Source organism: Coregonus lavaretus, assembly GCF_964263955.1.
Source record: "Coregonus lavaretus genome assembly, chromosome: 7".
Lineage (NCBI taxonomy): Eukaryota > Metazoa > Chordata > Actinopteri > Salmoniformes > Salmonidae > Coregonus > Coregonus lavaretus.
The window spans coordinates 18126870-18149754 of NC_139994.1; the positions used below are offsets into that span (position 1 = coordinate 18126870).

The window sequence follows — 22885 nt, forward strand, 5'->3', positions numbered from 1 at the left end:
GTTTCTCTGTGTTACCTTCTATTATGTTTTGTTGGTGTGTGTGTTGTTATTCTCTGATTTGGGCAACGTAGCATTGAAAAATTCCCAGGTTTTCCAGAAATGCTGGTTGGAAGATTCCCGGAATCAGGAGAAAAAAAGCAGGAAATCCTGAATCCATTGCATTTTCGGGAAAGTTACTGGAATTGTGCAACCCGAGGGAAAGGTAATGGGGAAATGTAATGAGGAGAGGCAGCCTGTCTGAAAGGCATGTTGAGGTCACAGTACTGAAGCTATAGACACAGGTCACATGCTGTACTACGTCCTTATGAAGGCAGCCAGCGCCAGGCTGAGGCCAGGGACAGAGAGAGATAAGGTTCCCAAGGAGCTGTAGTATCTTAATCACTCTACCTGCCAAGGAAAGAGGGAGGCAGGGAAGAGGAGGGGAAGAGGAGGGGAGCTCTCACTTCCAGGAAGGTCACCGGGATTTGGACCTGAGCCCATCGCTCTATGTGTGTGCGTGCTTGCGTAATCTCTGGTGTTCTACATATTCTCTAGGTTGCCTTCACAGCCTAATGACAGTGTCAGTATGATTAATGGCAGTAGGAGTGTCAGGGCACTGAGTCCCTGATTACACACTCATTCAACTACATTACCCAGCCTGCCCTGCCCTTCCATAGAGAATACACTACAGCCGTGTCTTTAAAGCACTTAGAAGATTCCTTCGGTAACCGGATCCAATACACTGTGACCCATTGATCATTATTAGAGGATTAGAAAGGTTAAGAAGGGTTAGAATGATACTCTGTTGGGATTTCCTCATGAACACTGTTCCCAATATGGTGTGATCAACATGGACATCTCTATCACTCATTCTCTCTTTCTTTTACTCATTATCTTTATCTCTTTATCTGTTTTCCTGTTTGTCTTTCTCTCTCTTTCCCGCTCTCTCTCTCTGTGCCTCTCATCCATTTATGTGTGTGGACAGCTGTGAAGGCAAATCTCCCTCTTATGTTTGTCAGGTTGTCTGTTTGGCACCTGTGTCATGGACAGGCGACAGGCTACAGCCCTGCTGTGCCAAGGGGATGAGAGAGAGAGTCAGAGAAGAGGGAGGGGATGAGAGAGAGAGTCAGAGGAGATGGAGGGGATGAAAGAGGGAGAGAGAGAGAGAGTCAGAGGAGAGGGAGGGGATGAGAGAGCGAATCAGAGGAGAGGGAGGGGATGAGAGAGCGAATCAGAGGAGAGGGAGGGGATGAGAGAGAGAGAGTCAGAGGAGAGGGAGGGGGTGAGAGAGAGTCGATGAGGGAGAGTCAGAGGAGAGGGAGGGGATGAGAGAGAGAGAGTCAGAGGAGAGGGAGGGGATGAGAGAGAGAGAGAGAGAGAGAGAGAGTCAAAGGGAGGAGGGAGAGAGAGAGAGAGAGAGAGAGAGGGGATGAAAGAGGGAGAGTCAGAGGAGAGGGAGGGGATGAAAGAGGGAGAGTCAGAGGAGAGGGAGGGGATGAAAGAGGGAGAGTCAGAGGAGAGGGAGGGGATGAGAGAGTCAGAGGAGAGGGAGGGGATGAGAGAGAGAGAGAGTCAGAGGAGAGGGAGGGGATGAGAGAGCGAATCAGAGGAGAGGGAGGGGATGAGAGCGAGAGAGAGAGTCAGAGGAGAGGGAGGGGATGAGAGAGAGAGAGTCAGAGGAGAGGGAGGGGATGAGAGAGAGTCGATGAGGGAGAGTCAGAGGAGAGGGAGGGGATGAGAGAGAGAGAGTCAGAGGAGAGGGAGGGGATGAGAGAGAGAGAGAGTCAAAGGGAGGAGAGAGAGAGAGAGAGAGAGAGAGAGAGAGAGGGGGGATGAAAGAGGGAGAGTCAGAGGAGAGGGAGGGGATGAAAGAGGGAGAGTCAGAGGAGAGGGAGGGGATGAAAGAGGGAGAGTCAGAGGAGAGGGAGGGGATGAGAGAGAGAGAGTCAGAGGAGAGGGGATGAGAGTCAGAGGAGAGGGAGGGGATGAGAGAGGGAGAGTCAGAGGAGAGGGAGGGGATGAGAGAGGGAGAGTCAGAAGAGAGAGAGAGAGAGAGAGAGAGAGAGAGAGAGAGAGAGAGAGAGAGAGAGAGAGAGAGAGAGAGAGAGAGAGAGAGAGAGAGAGAGAGAGAGAGAGAGAGAGAGAGAGAGAGAGAGAGAGAGAGAGAGAGAGAGAGAGAGAGAGAGAGAGAGAGAGAGAGAGAGAGAGAGAGAGAGAGAGAGATGGAAGGAGGAGGGAGGGGATGAGAGAGATGGAAGGAGGAGGGAGGGGATGAGAGAGAGCGAGTCGGAAGGAGGAGGGAGGGGATGAGAGAGAGCGAGTCGGAAGGAGGAGGGAGGGGATGAGAGACTCTGTGAACCTCAGTCTCTAAATGAAAGTATGTGTGTCTTCTCACAGTCTGTCTGTCCACCACACAAAGCTTTGAACAGGGGATATCTAAGGCCGTGTGGCAGACAAAGAAACCCTTAGACGGCCTGAGAGAGGTAGAGAGGGGAAGAGACCGCAGGAGGCTGCTGAGGGGAGGACGGCTCATAATAATGGCTGGAATGGAGCGTATGGAATGGTATCAAACACGTGGAAACGATATGTTGAAAACCATTCCATTTATTCTGTTCCATCCATTACTATGGGCCGTCCTCCCCAATAAAGGTGCTAACGGCCGCCTGTGGTAGAGACAGAGGAAGAGCAGAGAAACGCTTTCCCTCAAATCATGGAGATTTCCCTAAAGTTACGTCTCTGTTGACAGGAATTGCATTATAACCATCTGACCCTGTCTCCTCCCTGCTGTCCCCCAGGGTCGTTCATGATGGTGAACTCGTCCCAGCATGCCGCGGGGGAGCGGGCTCACCTCCTCCTCCGTTCGCTGAGTGAGAACGACACGCACTGCATCCAGTTCAGCTACTTCCTGTACAGCCGCGACGGCCACTCCCCCGGGGACCTGCAGCTCTACATCCGGGTCAACGGAGGGCCGTGGGGCAGCGCCGTCTGGAATGTCTCCGGGTCACATGGACGCCAGTGGCACCAGGTGGAGCTAGCCGTCAGCACATTCTGGCCCAGCGAATACCAGGTGAGCGCTAATGATGCATCTGTGTTAACACATACATTATGCTGATTCTATATCTAAAGCTATGCCGTTAGCACCTTCTGGCCCAGCAAATACCAGAGAAGAGGCTATGCTAATGCTACATCGACAGTAATATGGATCTATAACCAGGTGAGGTTTAGAGTGAGTGGCACCAGATGGAGCTAGCCGTTAGCACCTTCTGGCCCAGTGAATACCAGGTGAGCGCTAACTGACTGATTGATTCGTTGGTTGGTTGGTTGTTTGATTGGTTGGTTAATTAAGAACAGAATACATTGGCTTTTAGAGCTGTTGCACATATGTTCTATTCCAGCACTGATTAAACTGCAGCTGCGGGCTGCAAACTATGCCAGAGACGGGCCGCTAGTGGGCCACCACAGTATGCTTGCTAGCTGGGAATCATCAGGAGTGGGTCCCAGAGGAGTGGGTAGGGAAACACTACTACACTATGTCATGGTGACAACATGAGAGTATAAATGTACTAAATTAGTGTATTTGTTTTATTTTTACATATATGTATGGCTTAATTTCCCCCAGTGCAGCAGAGTCATCAATATCTCTTTGTTCTGCCCTGGGTTCAGTTGATGGGGTTGTTATGGCTATTGTGGGTGTGTGTGTGTGTGATGGGCTGTTTGGAGGCAGCCTCATTAAATCCTATGATTTATACCTCTAGCCGTCTCTCATTTGCCCTCCTCCAAAACGCCCTTAACGAGAAGCCAATAGCTGTGTTTATGTGTGTGTGTGTGTGTGTTTCTGTGTGTGACTGTGCGTCTGTCTGTTCTGTGTGTTTTCTCTCCCTTTGAAATCAATGGCAGCAGTAAAGAATTGTGGGAGTCGGTGTGGCTCGGCTGAACAGTCAATTGACCTCAATTCCGTGTGACCCTCAGTAGAGGAGTGTTTGCTTCCATAACCTTGGTCTCCTCTCAGAGCGCTGAGCCTGGTCCCAGACACATCTCAATAAATCAATGCATCCTAAATGAGATTAGGGCCGGTGTGGATCAGTGTTGTGTGGCAGTATCCTCAGCTCTGCTGTCCCAGTCCTCACCAACAACACAACCCCATAGTGATTAAGAGTTAATGATTTTCTTCCTCTCTTATGCAACAACATCAAAAGGTTCTCGCCACCGCCACAGTCTCCTACCTTTTTCACACGGTGTAAGAGGGTGTGTGTGTTACCATTTGAAAGGAAAGGGGATATGGGACACGGGGGCGTTGGTATCCAATATCCAATCAGACCAAGCCTTGCCTGGGCTGGTGGTTAGGTGAAAGTAGAGCTGTGTTTGTTGCGTCTGTCTGAAAACAGAAATGCATTAGCGGTATAATTTACCACCCTGATAATGTGTGTGTACGCTGAAGCAGCCTTGGTGTTATATAAGTGGAAATGAAGACGTGTGGGTGGGTGTGACGTCTTAAGTCTTCCCCCCGGGTACGCAGACAGACGCGGGACAGATTGCTTTGTTGGTCCCATAGAGCAGTAAGAGGTTCTGCTGCAGGTAATGAAGCAGGTAAAAGACTGAGAGGATGACTGGTGCAGGGTTTTAATCCTGCCCTGCAAGGATGTGTCTCTCTGACTGCACTGTGAAGAGGGGGACAGAACAGAATAGAATAGAACACAGCCTGGGTCGGGGCACCCTGCCTGGCTGCCTGCCTGCCTCTCACTGCCTCCCATGTTCTCTCCTCTCTCCCCCTCTCCCCCTTTCCTCCTCTCCTTTTCACCCCCCCTATTCCTCTCCCCTTCTCTGCCATGATCTATCTTCTACTCTTTCCCCATCTCCCTCTGTCCTCCTCTCCCTTTATCTCTCTCTCTCTCTGTCACGGCTCAAAGTGCTAGCGAAGGCCCCAGAGGGCCCACTCATCCAATCCCACAGATAAGGATCACTGTCCAGCAGTCCCAGCCAACAGATCGGCCCCGTGAGACCCTGACCAACAGCCAGGAACAGACAGAAAGAGGAGAGAGAGACCAGAGAGAGAAGAAGAGAGAACGGGACTGCTTCACATGGGCTTTAAAAGAAAGAGGGAGAAAGAGAGAGAGGTTGAGATGGAGATCAGGTATCCCTGAGAAGCCCAGAGGGGCCAGCAGGAGGCAGACTGAGAGATGGACTACGTGCTCTGTAGCTGGAGATTGATCAGAGACTGAGCTAGCTATAGCCCCCCACAGCAATCACAAAGAAGAGAGCAGTCAGTGATGTGCCATTACCATTCATTGTCTCTGCCTCAAGTAATAGTAGATTATTCAGATGTGTCTTGTCGGCTAGAGTGTAGGTAAGAAACTTGTTACTTTGGTATCAGTGGCAGGTGAACAGTCCCAGTCTTTTGATATTTTAAAGAGGGAGAGTTTAGGTGATTGAGTTTAATAGGAGAGGTAGCTGCAAACGCTATCTGAATATTCTATGAAGCTCTCAAGATGTTCTCCTCCTCGTTTTGTGAAATCCTGCATGGGAACGAAGTCAATAGACGTAGCACTAAAGACTAAAGAGAGATAAAGACAGAGAGTGAACACAGCGGCCCTCAGACTTAAATGTCTCTCCAACTATCTCTGTCTCTCTCTCCACATCTCTCTTCCTGTCTCCCTCTGTCTCTCTCTCCTCTCCCTACCTCTCTCTTGGGCTCTCTTCTGTCTGTCTCTGTCCTCTCTGTCTCTCTGTCTCTCTGTCACTCCTCTCCCCACCTCTCTCTTGGGCTCTCTCTCCTCTCTTTGTTCTCTCTCTCTCTCTCTCTCTCTCTCTCTCTCTCTCTCTCTCTCTGTCTCTGTCTCTGTCTCTGTCTCTGTCTCTGCCTCTGTCTCTCTCTCAATTAAATTTCAATTAAATGGCTTTATTGGCATGTGAAACATATGTTAACAAGTGAAGTAGATAGTAAACAATAATATTAATATTAAACATTACACTCAGAAGTTCCAAAAGAATAAAGACATTTCAAATGTCATATTATGTATATATACAGTGTTGTAACAATGTGTAAATAGTTAAAGTACAAATGGGAAAATAAACATAAATATGTGTTGTATTTACAATGGTGTTTGTTCTTCACTGGTTGCCCTTTTCTTGTGGCAACAGGTCACAAATCTTGCTGCTGTGATGGCACACTGTGGTTTTTCACCCAGTAGATAAGGGAGTTTATCAGAATTGGGTTTGTTTTCAAATTCTTTGTGGATCTCTGTAATCTGAGGGAAATATGTGTCTCTAATATGGTCATACATTTGGCAGGAGGTTAGGAAGTGCAGCTCAGTTTCCACCTCATTTTGTGGGCAGTGTGCACATAGCCTGTCTTCTCTTGAGCGCCAGGTCTGCCTACGGTGGCCTTTCTCAATAGCAAGGCTATGCTCACTGAGCCTGTACATAGTCAAAGATTTCCTTAAGTTTGGGTCAGGTATTCTGCTACTGTGTACTCTCTGTTTAGGGCCAAATAGCATTCTAGTTTGCTCAGTTTTTTTTGTTAATTCTTTCCAAGGTGTCAACTAATTATCTTTTTATTTTCTCATGATTTGGTTGGGTCTGATTGTGTTGTTGTTTTTGTTGTTGTCCTGTGGCTCTGTGGGGTATGTTTGTAACTAGAAAGTCTGGGAAACTGAAGATGGTACTTTATCTTAGCAGTGTGTGTATTCAGGGCACAGAGTGAACAGGCTGTAGCCTAGAGAGATTGTAGCCTAGCTAGTGTACTTGTAGCAGGGTGTATTCTGTGGTGCAGGTAGAGCACCTGCCTCTGCACAGCCGGATCATTGTATTTAGCCCTCTTTCAGCTGCTTTCTCTCGCTCTCTCTCTCTCTCCATCCCTCTCGCTCCTCTCGCTCTCTCTCTCTCCCTCCCCTATCTCTCTCTCTCGTTCTGGTTGAGCACTGATTATTCATGTCTCTCTGTCTGTCTCGCTCTCTCTCTCTCTCTCTCTCTCTCTCTCTCTCTCTCTCTCTCTCTCTCTCTCTCTCTCTCTCTCTCTCTCTCTCTCTCTCTCTCCCTCTCTCTCCCCTCTCCCCCTCTCCCCCTCTCCCCCTCTCCCCCTCTCCCCCTCTCCCCCTCTCCCCTCTCTCTCTCTCTCTCTCTCTCTCTCTCTCCCTCTCTCCCCCTCTCTCTCTCTCCATACCTCTGTCTACCTCTCTCTGCTATCAATTCAATTCAAAGGGCTTTATTGGCATGGGAAACATATGTTTACATTGCCAAAGCAAATGTAATCGACAATAAACAAAAGGGAAATAAACAGGGAAACATTAGTGAACATGACACTCACAAATGTTTTAAAAGAATAGACATTTCAAATGTTATATTGTTGTAATAATTTGCAAGTAGTTGAAGTATGAAAGGTAAAATAAATAACCAGATAAATATAGGTGATATTTACAATGTTGTTTGTGCTCCACTGGTTTCACTTTTCTCATGGCAACGGACCACAAATCTTGCTTCTGTGATTGCACACTCCAGTATTTCACCTAACAGATATGGGAGTTTATCAATGTTTTATTTTTTATTTTATTTTTTATTTTATTTTTTATGTTGGTCTGTGGGAATATATGTCTCTATTGTGGTCATACATTTGGCTGGAGGATAGGAAGTGTAGCTCAGTTTCCACCTCCTTTTGTGGGCAGTGGGCACATAGGCAGACCTGGCTCTCAAGAGAAGACAGGCTATGGTGGCCTCTCTCAATAGCAAGGCTATGCTCACTGAGTCTGTACATAGTCAAGCATTTTCTTAGTTTGGGGTCAGTCACAGTGGTCAGATATTCTGCCACTGTGTACTCTCTGTTTAGGGCCAGATAGCATTCCAATTTGCTATTTTTTCTGGTTGATTCTTTCTAGTGTGTAAAATAGTTATCTTTTTGCTTTCTCATAATTTGGTTGGGTCTAAATGTGTTTCTGTCCTGGGGCTCTATGGGGTCTGTTTGTGTTTGTGAACAAAGCCCCAGAACCAGCTGGCTGAGGGGACTCTTCTCTAGGTTCATCTCTCTGTAGGTGAGGGCTTTGTGGTGGAATGTGTGGGCATCACTTCCTTTTAGGTGGTTTTAGAATTTAACAGCTCTTTTCTGGATTTTGCTAGCTAGCTGCTATAGTCCTAATTCTGCTCTGCATGCATTGTTTGGGGTTTTACGTAGTACGCAAAATATATTTTTGCAAATTTCTGCATGCAGAGTCTCAATTTGGTGTTTGTCTTTCTGGTTGAGCTCTGATTATTCATGGCTCTTGGTGCTATCAGTCCTGGGCAGGCTCCGAGAACAGCCTGGGTTTTAGGAGACGAGGGACAGGGGGATGGAACCAAGCCAGAAAACGGAAGGAGGAAAGACATCTCTCTTTCTCGCACTTTCTCTCTTTCTTTTGTCTCAATAAGTTCAGGAGTAAAAATGTGCTTAACAAGTCACATAATAAGTTGCATGGACACACTGTGTGCAATAATGGTGTTTAACTAGATTTTTGAATGACTACCTCATCTCTGTACCCCACACGTACAATTATATGTAAGGTCCCTCAGTCGAGCAGTGAATTTCAAACACAGATTCAACCACAAAGACCAGGGAGGTTTTCCAATGCCTCGCAAAGAAGGGCACCTATTGGCAGACATTGCATATCCCTTTGAGCATGGTGAAGTTATTAATTACACTTTGGATGGTGTATCAATACATCCAGTCACTACAAAGATACAGGCGTCCTTCCTAACTCAGTTAGGAACTCCCTGGGAGGAAGGAATCCACTCAGGGATTTCACCATGAGGCCAATGGTGACTTTAAAACAGTTACAGAGTTTAATGGCTGTGATAGGAGAAAACTGAGAATGGATCAACGACATTGCCTCGTAAAACTGACTATCCTACCGATCCTTGACTTCGGCGATGTCATTTACAAAATAGCCTCCAACACTCTCCTCAGCAAATTGGATGTAGTCTATCACAGTGCCATCCGTTTTGTCTCCAAAGCCCCATATAATACCCACCACTGTGACCTGTACGCTCTTGTTGGCTGGTCCTCACTACATATTCGTCGCCAAACCCACTGGCTCCAGGCCATCTATAAATCACTGCTAGGCAAATCCCCGCCTTATCTTAGCTCATTGGTCACCATAGCAACACCCACCCGTAGTCTGCGCTCCAGCAGGTATATCTCACTGGTCATCCCCAAAGCCAACACCTCCTTTGGCCGCAATTCCTTCCAGTTCTCTGCTGCCAATGACTGGAACAAAGTGCAAAAATCTCTGAAGCTGGAAACACTTATCTCCCTCACTAACTTTAAGCCTCAGTTGTCAGAGCACCTTACCGATCACTGCACCTGTACACAGCCCATCTGAAATTAGCCCGCCCAACTACCTCATCCCTATATTGTTATTTATTTTGCTCATTTGTACCCCAGTATCCCTATTTGCACATCATCTCTTGCACATCTATCATTCCAGTGTTAATACTAATTGTAATTATTTAGCACTATAGCCTATTTTATTGCCTTACCTCCATAACTTGCTACATTTGCACACACTGTATATATATGTATTTCTGTTGTATTTTTTACTTTGTTTTGTTTTACCCCATATGTAACTCTGTGTTGTTGTTTTTATCACACTGCTTTGCTATATCTTGGCCAGGTCGCAGTTGTAAATGAGAACTTGTTCTCAACTGGTTTACCTGGTTAAATAAAGGTTAAATAAAATAAAAATAAATAAATTGTAGTTACTCCACAATACTAACCTAATTGACAGAGTGAAAAGAAGGAAGCCTGTACAGAATAAAAAATATTCCAAAACATGCATCCTGTTTGCAATAATGCACTAAAGTAATATTGCAAAAAATTTGGCAAAGCAATTAACTTTTTGTCCTGAATACAAAGTGTTATGTTTGAGGCAAATCCAATTCAACACATTACTGAGTACCACTCTTCATATTTTCAAGCATAGTTGTGGCTGCATCATGTTATGGGTATGCTTGTAATCGTTAAGGAAGTTTTTCAGCATAAAAAATAAACGGAATGGAGCTAAGCACAGGCAAAATCTTAGAGAAAAACCTGGTTCAGTCTGCTTTCCACCAGACACTGGGAGATTAATTAACCTTTCAGCAGGACAATAACCTAAAACACAAGGCCAAATCTACAATGGAGTTGCTTACCAAGAAGACCGTGAATGTTCCCCAGTGGCCGAGTTACAGTTTTGACTTGAATCTACTAGAAAATCTATGGCAGACCTGAAAAGGGCTGTCTAGCAACGATCAACAACCAATTTGACAGAGCTTGAAGAACTTTGAAAATAATAATGGGCAAATGTTGCACAATCCAGGTGTGGAAAGCTCTTAGAGACTTACCCAGAAAGACTCACAGCTGTAATCGCTGCCAATGGTGCTTCTACAAAGTATTGACTCGGGTGTGAATACCTATGTAAATGAAATATTGATGTATTTCCTTTTCAATACATTTGCAAACATTTCTAAAAACATGTTTTCACTTCGTCCTTATGGTTTATTGGGTGTAGATGGGTGAGATTTATTTATTTATTTAATCCATTTAGAATTCACGCTGTAACACAACAAAATGTGGAATAAGTCAAGGGGTATGAATACTTTCTGAAGGCACTGTAGTTATGTGTCCCTATTTCCTCAGCCTACTAGATGAAGGAGGTCCACTGAATCTCAGGTCATATATTACTGTGTTTTACTGCCACAATGTCAATACCAGTCAATACCATTCTACCCTCATTCCACTTTATTAACCAAAACAAATCCATCAACAGAACATTCTGGCAATAACTGTACAAAGTGTTCCTGTTTCTCCAACTGTTTCTGAAGCTGTTGAATTAATTAAACCACTTGTGTGGATCGATGGAGTCTGTCGGTGTACAAATTGAAAGCTTTATCATAAGAACGCATGCTTAAATAACAACTCCCATAGCGATAAAAATGAAAACCAGAATCCAGAAATATTAATTACCCAACAAATCCTCTCTCTATTGCAATCCTTTATCGCCAGCCAGCCAACAAACCAGCCAGCCTACCAGCGAGCCAGCCAGTCAGCCACCCAGCCAGCCACCAAACCAGCCAGCCAGCCGATTATATGTATTCCCTTTGAGGACTGGGAAGGGAACAGGGCAGGGATGCAGCATAGAGAAGTGTGTAAATCTGCACCATTAGCTTTTATGAGGTGAACTGAACTGGTGCTGTAGCAGCTAGGGGGAGAGGAAAGCTCATGTTAAAATGTATGAGTTAATTTTAATTTTTTTCCTTTTATCCCTCCTCTTCCTCCTCCTCCTCCTCCCTCCATCCCTCCTCCCGGTATCTGAAGGCAGTGGTTTTGTGATCCATATTCAGAGTTTGGTGTGTGTTATTATTTCCCCCATCTTGCTCTGCTTGGATGATGAAACAGCTCTATAGCCTGAGAGACAGACAGCAGCATGCAGCAGCACCCCACTAGTTTCCGCAAGCCTGGCCTTGATTCTCACATCACGGTTGTTTTTTGGAAGTGTTATATCTACCTCGCTCCTCTCTCCGTTCTCCTTGTAGCTATGCCTGGTTGCAACAAGAGGAAACAGGTAAAGAAAGCAGGAAGACTGTCTCAACCTTGAGCTGAAGACGATTCTGTTCCTTTGAACAAATCCACCTTTACTTTGTGTGCAGTGATAGATAGATTTTTCCTTTCTTTGCCTGTGTGGGTATTGGAGATAAGGGTGTTGCAGGTGTGGGTAGTAGAGATGTTGGGGAACTTTGCTATCAAATATTTACGATGCTATCGGGCCCATCGTGACTGCCAATATCAATGTAGCTTAGCCTACACCCTCTCTCCTTACATCTCACTCTCACTCTCTCCCTCCTCTCTCTCTCTCTCTCTCTCTCTCTCTCTCTCTTTCTTTCTCTATCTCTGCCCCTCTTTCTGTCACTCTTTCCATTTCTCCCCCTCTCCCTCTCTGCTCTGTGTATGGTCTGATGCTGATAGTCAGGTAGGGTCAATGCTCTGTGCAGTGCTGAGCGAGTGAATGGATGGCCGGGTGTTTCGAGGTGTGTGTTAGGGCTGTCCCTGACAAAAAAATATCTTGGTTGACCAAGAGTCGTCTGTTCTTGATTGGTCTAAATTTTAAAACGTGTATTCTATATATAGACACGTCCTATGTGTTTTAATCAAATCAACTATATGCACTGAGCTTATCTGATGCTTTAAGTGCACAGTTTAATGAAATAATTAAGACACACAAATTACTAAAAGGAGTCCTGCCGCAATTGATTTGATTGTGCCACCTGGCTCAGACTTGCTGCACTTTGTTAAAAAAAGACAGTGTGTCTGTGTGTCTAGCACCCGTTGTGTCTCTCTCCTCCTTGCTGCAGCGACCACCACAGAGCATCAGTGTGTATAGCGCTGTCTGTGTTGCTGAAGCTACGACATAATTACAGCCATTTCTGACTGAAAAGTTATGTTACCGAAATCCCAAATTTGTTTAGGAAAAACATTCCCCATTCCCTCAACCCTTGCTCTCCTTATGTGACACATGTATGCATCGCATGCACGTAATAAATAGGGCCCGGCCTGTAGCATATTATAATCACATCAATACATTGGTTATAACAAACTCTGAACACCGTAACACATGACAGCAAAATGGATGCAGAGGACGTGACAAATAAACTTGAAACGGGGGAATGTTTACTGGTTGTGCAGGAGGTAAAGGGGAAGTCACATGTGTGGAATACATTTGACTAGTTGTGGAAAATACTGGTGATCAAGAAAAATAAGGTATGGAGCAAGCGCTGCGTGTATATTATGTGTGCCAAACAGGTGCTGTTAGATTACAAAATAATTTTTCGGACCGTTTCTGTAGGGTCACTTTGATACTCTATTTTAAAAATAAAAATTAATTGCATTTCACATCATGAATGACTCGTATGCTGTGTGACGACATGAACAAATAAATGATTTATTGATACAGTAGCCTATATATGTATTGAAATATAGGCCTAAGTAAGTTACAGTATTAAGTATTAAGACTAAACAGTATGCGCTCTTAGGCCTACAGCTCGATGGTGGTTATAGAAGGCTGCTATACCTACTAATGATAATGATGTTACTTATTATTATAAGGATGATCATAAAAATAATAATAGTAACAATAAGAATGAGATCAAGGGAAAAGGGTTATTATTATAAATATAAAAAAGAACCACGATCTGTCTTATTTCTGTATATATAAATGGATGATTTATAAAACCAGGCACATTTAACAGTTAGGCTTTTGATTATAGACCTAATTAAGTTGGGGTTTCCTCTCTCCTCACTTTTTTTAGACAATCTGCTGCTGCCTCCGCCGCATTGTTCTCAACACCAATTTGATGGTTAACTTTGCTGTTATGCACATAGCAACATGGTCTAGGAAAAGGCTGCGATTCAACAGCACACTGATGTGTTTCAGAACTGCGGACAGCGACCACTATCCAACATGGGAGAAAGCGCATTTGTTATAAAAAATGTTTTATTTTATTTGTGTTGCACCATTGTTCTTACATAATTTTTTTACATTTTAGTCATTTTAGCAGACGCTCTTATCCAGAGCGACTTACAGTTTTAGTGAGTGCATACATTTTTCATACTGGCCCCCCGTGGGAATCGAACCCACAACCCTGGCGTTGCAAGTGCCATGCTCTACCAACTGAGCTACAGGAGGCCACATAATATAACCATATACAATTTCAGTAGCACATATCTTAGAGTGACTGTGCCATCCCAACGTCCTCCACAATGGATCAGTCCACTCAGACAGGCGTGAATCAGACAGGTGTCTTGTACACCATGATTTTTAAAAGCATTACATTTTTTTCGCTACTGCTCGACAAAATAAATCTTGGTTGACTTACAGCCTATCAACCAAACAATCGACCAGTCGACTAAATGGGGTCAGCCCTAGTGCGTGCGCGTCGGGGTGCGTCAGCGCCTGATGAATGGAGAAGATAATTGTCCGGACTTCTCTAATGGCCCACGCATAAGATTGAAGAATACTAATAAATGACCAGACATGGAAGTGTGGCCTGTATCCATCTGCGGAGGCCTTGTGTGGTGCTATCGATCCAGACCAGGCACTTAGAGCCTGAGGTATTGGTCAACACAGAGACGCACTGGGGCTGCTTCCAAATTTCACCCTAAAAGTAGTGCACTATGTAAGGAATAGGGTGACATTTGGGGCGCTCCCAGACTCCTTGGAGTGTGTGATAGTGGAATCTGAACTATCAGAGTCTGCTGGTTTCAGTCATAGCTAGCATATTATTGTATGTGTGAGTGGGTGAAACACATCAGATATTATCTACACCTCTGATGAGATTTTAGGATTTGTAGAGCTTTACACTGTGTGGCTGTCAGTGACGTATCCATTGGGTCCATTGTGCCAGAAAAGCTCAATCAAGCCCAGCTAAATTACTTGAAAGTAAAGTGCTATTTGAAGTCTGGAATCTATGAATGCAGTAAACCCCATCTGCATGGATTGCAGTGTTTATGTATTTGTTGTGCCTCTGCGGTAAAATAGTAAATTGTCCCTCAGTAAACGATATGGGTTATTGTGGCAGTAATGATTTTTCAGCGGTCCAGATTCACTCTGGTTCTCTGTGGGAGGGATCTGGGATTCACTTTGGTTTCTCTGCATGACGCTGGATTCATTTAGATGAGTGAGTAGAGATTTGGGCAGCGCTCAATGACTCCTGTGGGTCCCATGTTCTGTGTGTGTTCTCTGATGAAGAGAGAGAGAAAGATGGCTGTTTGAAAGAGAGTGAGGGAGGGGAGGGAGGGAAAGAGGGAGAGATGCCTGTGTGAAACGAGGCTATGTTAAACTATAGATGTTTGAGCAGTGGGATTCGCCACCAGACAGGCCTCCGTGGATTCAAAGACAAGCTGTTTGATTAGGACTTCCTCTCACTCTGCCTCCAGTCCTTTCTCTCTCTGTGTTGCATAACGTGAATTCCTTTCTTCCTTCCTCCTCATCTCTCCATCGTCTGTTCCGTTCTCCTCTCATCTCTCTGTTGTCTCTCCTCAGGTGGTGTTTGAAGCATCCGTCTCGGCAGAACGGCGAGGCTACATCGCCATTGACGACATCCTGCTGCTCAACTACCCCTGCTGTAAGTAGCTACCCACCACACGACAGCACCAAGGTCCCAATGTACACCAGCCCAAAAAACACCGCTCCAACACACCAACATAGCAAACCCAGCGCACCACTATACCAATCTATCACCAACGCACCGTATCAATGCACCAAGGCACCAAAGTACTAATGTACCAATGTACTTCAGAACAGAGCCAGTGACCTTTTACAAAGAAATGGGACAATGCATGTCTGGGCGCTCAGGGGTGGACAGACCGACAAAGTCAGACGGACAGAGGCCTGTACAGTAATCAGCGAAGGCACTGCGCTCAAAGCCAGAGACTGTTCTGAGAGGCTTTTGGCATGTGTACACCTGTCTGATTTCCCATGGTTCATGGCTGCACAGCGCCACTCCTTTTGTCCCGGTCGAAAGGACAGCGAGCTGGTGACCTTTATCTTCCTGACGGCTCGGCACGTCTCTCCACTCTCCCCGTCACCAAGACGAGCCCACTCTCCCAGAGCTAATATACTGATCCTGGAAACACACACATGCACTGTTCCAAGAAAACAGCGGGCAGCAGGCGAACGGTCTCTCGTCGCATGTTGTTTAATCTTCCTCTCCATCAAGGCATGACGAGAGTAGCAGTAGTCTGAGGTCTCTAGCTGGACCATAATGACACATGGTGACACTCTGAGAGATTTCCCCATTATAGCTAACCCCCCTCCCTCAGTGCAAACACCCTTCACCTCCACAACCCCCTTGCTTCTCTAAAGCAGATACTCTTTGTCTCTCCCACAGCAGCACTCACAGCAGTCTGACACACCATGGTGTTCCTTTGGAATATTTCCCCAGTAAAACCTCACTCCTTCAGTGCAGCCCCTCCTTACAACCATATGCCTCTACAGGCTCCCTGGCCATCATTCTCCTCAGACACTCACCTGCTGTCCCCATAACTATTACCTCTACAGCAGAGCAGGCTCAGTGCAATGCCTGCGTCCCAAATGGCACCCTATTCCCTACAAAGTGCATTACTTTTGATCAGAGCCCTGTGGTCCCTGGTCAAAAGTAATACACTATATAGGGTGCAATTTGGGATGCAGACATACATACAGAGAGCCCTCAGTTGTGCTGACAATGTGTGACAGAGTGTATAGGAGTGGTGCTGAGGCCTGACACAGTTTCCACTGACTAACAATGACCCCTGGGGACTCCAGGGAACATTGAGCCAGCCAGATCCGTAATGGAGCTTGAGCCAAGATGCGGTTGGTCTCGAGCCAAGATGGCCCCTGTCTTGGCTCGCTATAAAGGGATAATCCTCAGTGAAAAGCAGAAACTGCGGGCTGGTAAGAAATGTTAATGAATGATAATGGAGGGCGTTTATGAGCTCATGAAGTTCAGACAGCTTTTACCGCCAGTATAAAAAGTAATATATATATATTATATATATATAAACAGCCAGGCCTTTAAGTTACTCTATCTCTCTATCTCTCTATCTCTCTCTATCTCTCTCTCTCTATCTCTCTCTATCTCTCTCTCTCTCTCGCTCTCTCTCTCTCTCTCTCTCTCTCTCTCTCTCTCTCTCTCTCTCTCTCTCTCTCTCTCTCTCTCTCTCTCTCTCTCTCTCTCTCTCTCTCTCTCTCTCTCTCTCTCTCTCTCTCTCTCTCTCTCTCTCTCTCTCTCTCTCTCTCTCCAAAACTACCAGAGAGAAGCTCATCTCATCTTAAACTTTGAACACTTAGCCTCTGTCACCTGAACGTTGGCCAGCCTGTGTGCATTTCCATGGTGATATTAGAGTGGTTGCCAGGGCCGTGTGTGTGTGACGGGTACGTCTCTTGGCCCTGATGCAGATGGCACCTCCCTGGCCCCCGCCGTCCCCATTAAATAATCAACACTCTCATTAGAAGATGCTGCCAGGGCCCTCCACGGAACCTCTTAAACGCACACACACTCCAAGCTGCAACAATGCCCCCTAAAGCAGCAGAAATAACTTGTTTGGTCTGCAGGAGAATCAAGTCTCTCTTATATTCACATTCCAACACGCTTGACATTTCAGTTATTTTCTCCAGAGTCACTCTCATTATTCCAAACACGTGTTACGGTCAAACGAAATCGCTGTGAAATTGAAGTTTTCCTTTGGATATAAGAGTGTGACTTACCTGCATAACAACCTACTAAACAGGTACGGGCCATTATGTGGTGTGAAACCTTACTCACCGTTCTTAATCCTTGGTGTGAGCCCATGAAACTACATGGATTCAGCATTAAACATTAGGGCCAAGGCTGGGATTGTGTACACTACCGGTCAAAAGTTTTAGAACACCTACTCATTCAAGGGTTTTCCCTTATTTTTGCTATTTTCTGCATTGTAGAATAATAGTGAAGACATCAAAACTATGAAATAACACATATGTAGTAACCAAAAAAGTGTTAAACAAATCAAATATGTTTTACATTTGAGATTCTTCAAATAGCCACCCTTTACTTTGATGACAGCTTTGCACACTCTTGGCATTCTCTCAACCAGCTTGGCTATTTGAAGAATCTCAAATCTAAAATATATTTTGATTTGTTTAACACTTTTTTGGTTACTACATGATTCCATATGTGTTATTTTATAGTTTTGATGTCTTCACTATTATTTTACAATGTAGAAAAAAAAGAAAAACCCTTGAATGAGTAGGTGTTCTAAAACTTTTGACTGGTAGTGTATGTGTGTATGTGCGCATGCGTGTGTGCGTGTGTGTTTGCTGAAAGACTACCAACTACGTGCAGAAATCAATTTAGCTGCAGCTCATCCCTCCCTGCTCTTATTGGAGCAGAAGAGAAAAAAAGAGAGAGTGAAAATAACAAGAGAGGAGAACAGAAATGAGAGAGGTGGGCAGATGTCCGTTTCCATGGAGACTCGTGATAGGAGTGTCATGTGTACGGAGGACAGTCTCTCTCTTCCTCTCCTCCTCTTTTCCCATCTTTTCTCTCGCTCTCTTTTTTGTTCAGTATAAGAAATGTCCTTCATAATACAGTCTGTTATTTTAAAGTAATTCCCCACTTTACCAGGGACAACAGTGCTCGCTTTGCTTGTGTGAAAGAATACCACACGCTGTGCTTGCAAAGTACCACTTTTTATTTCTGTGCTACTAGTGTTTCAGCCTCAGCCTTTTCCTCTTGAGTTCCTACTGTACGTACAAAGCTCACCAGAGAATACCATTGTTGTTATAGTATAGACCTAGCATCATCTCAACGTAAGTCACTGGAAACATTTTGAAAGATTTATTTAAATTATATTGTAATTGTAATGCATTAGCCAGACAGAATAGTAACTATTTAAAACGCTTTTCACTAAATTGAATCTAACATCTCAAGTAGGCAATAACCCAAGTGCCTTAACCCTTCCCTTACATTCCAAAACGCTATACACGGATGATGCACCACAATGTATTTCCAGTAGCGAGGATATCCTATTTTTTATGCTGTTTTTGCAGAGTTGATAGACCCAACTGTAAAAAAATGTAGAGCCAAATGTTTGATACATGTACCGGAGTAATAAATCAATCAAATTATGACATTTTATGACATTTATGACATGTTTAGCTCATTTATAGCCAACCTCCAGATCACTGTCCCTCAGCCACTGAACATCACAGGGAAAACATACTTACATCCTTGTGATAGTGTCAACGTCTGGGTGAAGTGATGAAACGGAATCAGGCGCAGGACACAGAACTGAGAAATGAATGGATTTACTAAAACAAAAGTAAACCATAACAAACCCTCCACGCAGGGAAGAGCAGTAACAAAGAGGTTATGGGAGCTGCTACCTGGCCAAAGCCCTGGATAAATCTCTGCACCTCCTTTACCGTGGTAGGAGTCGGCCAATTACGCATGGCTGAAATGCGGTCACACTCCATCTCGACCCCTGACTCTGACAGGCGGTATCCTAAGAAAGAGACGGACTGTTTGAAGAAGAGGCATTTCTCAGCCTTAACGTACAGGTCATGCTCCAACAGTCTACCAAGCACCTTGCGCACCAGGGACACATGCTCGTTGCGTGTAGCGGAGTAGATGAGAATATCATCTATATACACCACTACACCCTGTCTGTGCAGATCCCTGGAAATCTCATCGACAAAGGATTGAAAGACTGAGGGAGCATTCATCAACCCGTACGGCATGACGAGGTACTCATAGTGACCAGAGGTGGTACTAAATGCCGTCTTCCACTCGTCCCCTTCCCGGATATGGACCAGATTGTACGCGCTCCTGAGGTCCAATTTCGTGAAGAAGCGCGCCCCATGCAATGACTCCGTCATACTAGCTATGAGAGGTAGAGGATAGCTGTATTTTACGGTTATCTGATTTAGACCTCAATAGTCAATGCACGGGCGTAAACCTCCATCCTTCTTCACAAAAAATAAACTTGAGGAGGCAGGGGAAGTGGAGGGCCGACTGTATCCCTGTCCCAGAGATTCGGTGACATATGTCTCCATAGCCACCGTCTCCTCCTGTGACAGAAGATACACGTGACTCCTGGGAAGTGCAGCGCCCTCCCGGAGATCTATCGCACAATCCCCTCGTCGATGGGCTGGTAATTGAGTCGCCTTCTTCTTACAGAAGGCGAGAGCCAAATCGGCATATTCTGAGGGAATGTGCATAGTGGAGACCTGGTTTGGACTCTCCACCGTAGTTGCCCCTACGGAAACACCTACACACCTTCCCTAGCACGGAGGTGACCATCCCTTAAGAGCCCTCTGTTGCCACGAAATCCTGGGGTCATGGGTGGCTAGCCAGGGAAGCCCCAGCACCACGAGAGACGCAGGAGAATCGATAAGGAAGAGACTAATTTTCTCCTCATGACCCCCCTGCGTCTCCATCCGGAGTGGAACTGTGACCTCCCTAACCATACCCGACCCTAAAGGCGACTATCTAGGGCACATATGGGGAAGGGCACATCTACAGGAAATATAGGAATCCCTAATTTATGCGCAACCAGCCTATCCATAAAATTCCCAGCTGCGCCAGAATCTACGAGCGCCTTATGCTGGGAATGTGGGGAAAACCCTGGGAAATTTACATTAACCATCATGTGAGCAACAGGGAGCTCTGGGTGAGTTGGGTGCCTACAGAGGTAATTATAGGGAAACAAATAAGCATAATGGGTAACAGGTGTGAATAATAAAGACAAGACTAGTGTAACACAGAAACATCGATCGGTGGCAGCTAGTACTCCGGTGACGACGCCGAAGCCTGCCCGAGCAAGGAGGAGGGGCAGCCTCGGCTGTATTCGTGACAGATAGTCATGGTTAGACCTTTACTGCACAGAAGACCATTGTCTCCAGCTCAAAGGTCAAATTGCAGGTCAAGTACAGAGTATTATTTATTACATTTTTAAGGTTATTACTCCTACCTTTAGGACTAGATGAGGGGTCATGGTGAAAAAAATATGTTCAATAGTATTTTTGTGATTAAAATCTCAGTTGCCACAACATAAGGGAAGGGTTAAGGTTAAAGCAGAGCAGACTGCAGGTATGTAATAGCCAGCTTTTATATACAGTGAGGGAAAAAAGTATTTGATCCCCTGCTGATTTTGTACGTTTGCCCACTGACAAAGACATGATCAGTCTATAATTTTAAGGGTAGGTTTATTTGAACAGTGAGAGACAGAATAACAACAAAAAAATCCAGGAAAAGCATTAAAAAAATGTTATAAATTGATTTGCATTTTAATGAGGGAAATAAGTATTTGACCCCTCTGCAAAACATGATTTAGTACTTGGTGGCAAAACCCTTGTTGGCACCAAGTACATTTCTTGTAGTTGGCCACCAGGTTTGCACACATCTCAGGAGGGATTTTGCTCCACTCCTCTTTGCAGATCTTCTCCAAGTCATTAAGGTTTCGAGGCTGACGTTTGGCAACTCGAACCTTCAGCTCCCTCCACAGATTTTCTATGGGATTAAGGTCTGGAGACTGGCTAGGCCACTCCAGGACCTTAATGTGCTTCTTCTTGAGCCATTCCTTTGTTGCCTTGGCTGTGTGTTTTGGGTCATTGTCACCCATCCACGACCCATTTTCAATGCCCTGGCTGAGGTAAGGAGGTTCTCACCCAAGATTTGACGGTACATGGCCCCGTCCATCGTCCCTTTGATGCGGTGAAGTTGTCCTGTCCCCTTAGCAGGAAAACACCCCCAAAGCATAAGGTTTCCACCTACATGTTTGACGGTGGGGATGGTGTTCTTGGGGTCATAGGCAGCATTCCTCCTCCTCCAAACACGGCGAGTTGAGTTGATGCCAAAGAGCTCGATTTTGGTCTCATCTGACCACAACACTTTCACCCAGTTCTCCTCTGAATCATTCAGATGTTCATTGGCAAACTTCAGACGGCCCTGTATATGTGCTTTCTTGAGCAGGGGGACCTTGCGGGCGCTGCAGGATTTCAGTCCTTCACGGCGTAGTGTGTTACCAATTGTTTTCTTGGTGACTATGGTCCCAGCTGCCTTGAGATCATTGACAAGATCCTCCCGTGTAGTTCTGGGCTGATTCCTCACCGTTCTCATGATCATTGCAACTCTATGAGGTGAGATCTTGCATGGAGCCCCAGGCCGAGGGAGATTGACAGTTCTTTTGTGTTTCTTCCATTTGCGAATAATCGCACCAACTGTTGTCACCTTCTCACCAAGCTGCTTGGCGATGGTCTTGTAGCCCATTCCAGCCTTGTGTAGGTCTACAATCTTGTCCCTGACATCCTTGGAGAGCTCTTTGGTCTTGGCCATGGTGGAGAGTTTGGAATCTGATTGATTGATTGCTTCTGTGGACAGGTGTCTTTTATACAGGTAACAAACTCAGATTAGGAGCACTCCCTTTAAGAGTGTGCTCCTAATCTCAGCTCGTTACCTGTATAAAAGACACCTAGGAGCCAGAAATCTTTCTGATTGAGAGGGGGTCAATACTTATTTCCCTCATTAAAATGCAAATCAATTTATAACATTTTTGACATGTGTTTTTCTGGATTATTTTGTTGTTATTCTGTCTCTCACTGTTCAAATAAACCTACCATTAAAATTATAGACTGATAATTTCTTTGTCAGTGGGCAAACATACAAAATCAGCAGGGGATCAAATACTTTTTTTCCCTCACTGTGACTATGACAATTAGGACCACTATACAGTTTTTGCCCATTGTATAGCTGAGGCAGAACCCACAGAGGCCATTGTAGCCATTGAAATAAGTTTGATGGGGCCTCGTATAGGTTGTCAAGTCAAATCCCTGTGATTTCAGCTACTGTAGACATAATTATGTACAAGCACTTTACTGGACTAGTGTGTTCTAACCAGCTTCTTTTATTTCTATACAACACAAAGCACACAATACAAGGTGTTATTACAGCTAGCTAGCTCTTTGGTACAGTGAGGCGGGAGAAGAACTAGGCTATGGAGACAACAGGAGTGCCACCACTGTCTGTAAATTGAGTTTTTCTAGGATTTTTTTTTTTATCATGTTTTTCAGTGTACATTTTCCTTCAGCCTTTACTAGTGGATAATTGTTGCCTAAGAGCGCAACTGAACTGTTAGCAGGGGATAGAACACAGAATAACTCTGAAGTGATGTGTTGAAAAATATGTTGAAGTGTCTGAAAGGAAAAATGTATAGCTGTTCTTATAAGTGTACTTCCATAAGAGTAATGCCTACAGGCATGACTTGGAGAGCTGTGCTGCACTGATGCTCTCGTCCTGTGTGTGTGTGTGTGTGTGTGTGTGTGTGTGTGTGATGACTGTGTTCCTAATGCGTGCATTCGTGTGTATTCGTATGATATTAATGAACTTTCAG

The 22885-nt window shown here is 45.1% G+C and overlaps 1 protein-coding gene across 1 annotated transcript in view; it reads left to right on the forward strand.

Annotated features, from left to right (window-relative positions):
- The window catches only part of LOC311131905 (receptor-type tyrosine-protein phosphatase U-like), a 221837-nt gene that overhangs the window by 132071 nt on the left and 66881 nt on the right, over positions 1-22885 (forward strand). Inside the window, exons 3-4 of the mRNA XM_084165018.1 lie at positions 2775-3046; positions 15018-15099. Coding sequence (XP_084021144.1) covers positions 2775-3046; positions 15018-15099 — 354 coding nt within the window. The remainder of the gene's footprint in view (positions 1-2774; positions 3047-15017; positions 15100-22885) is intronic.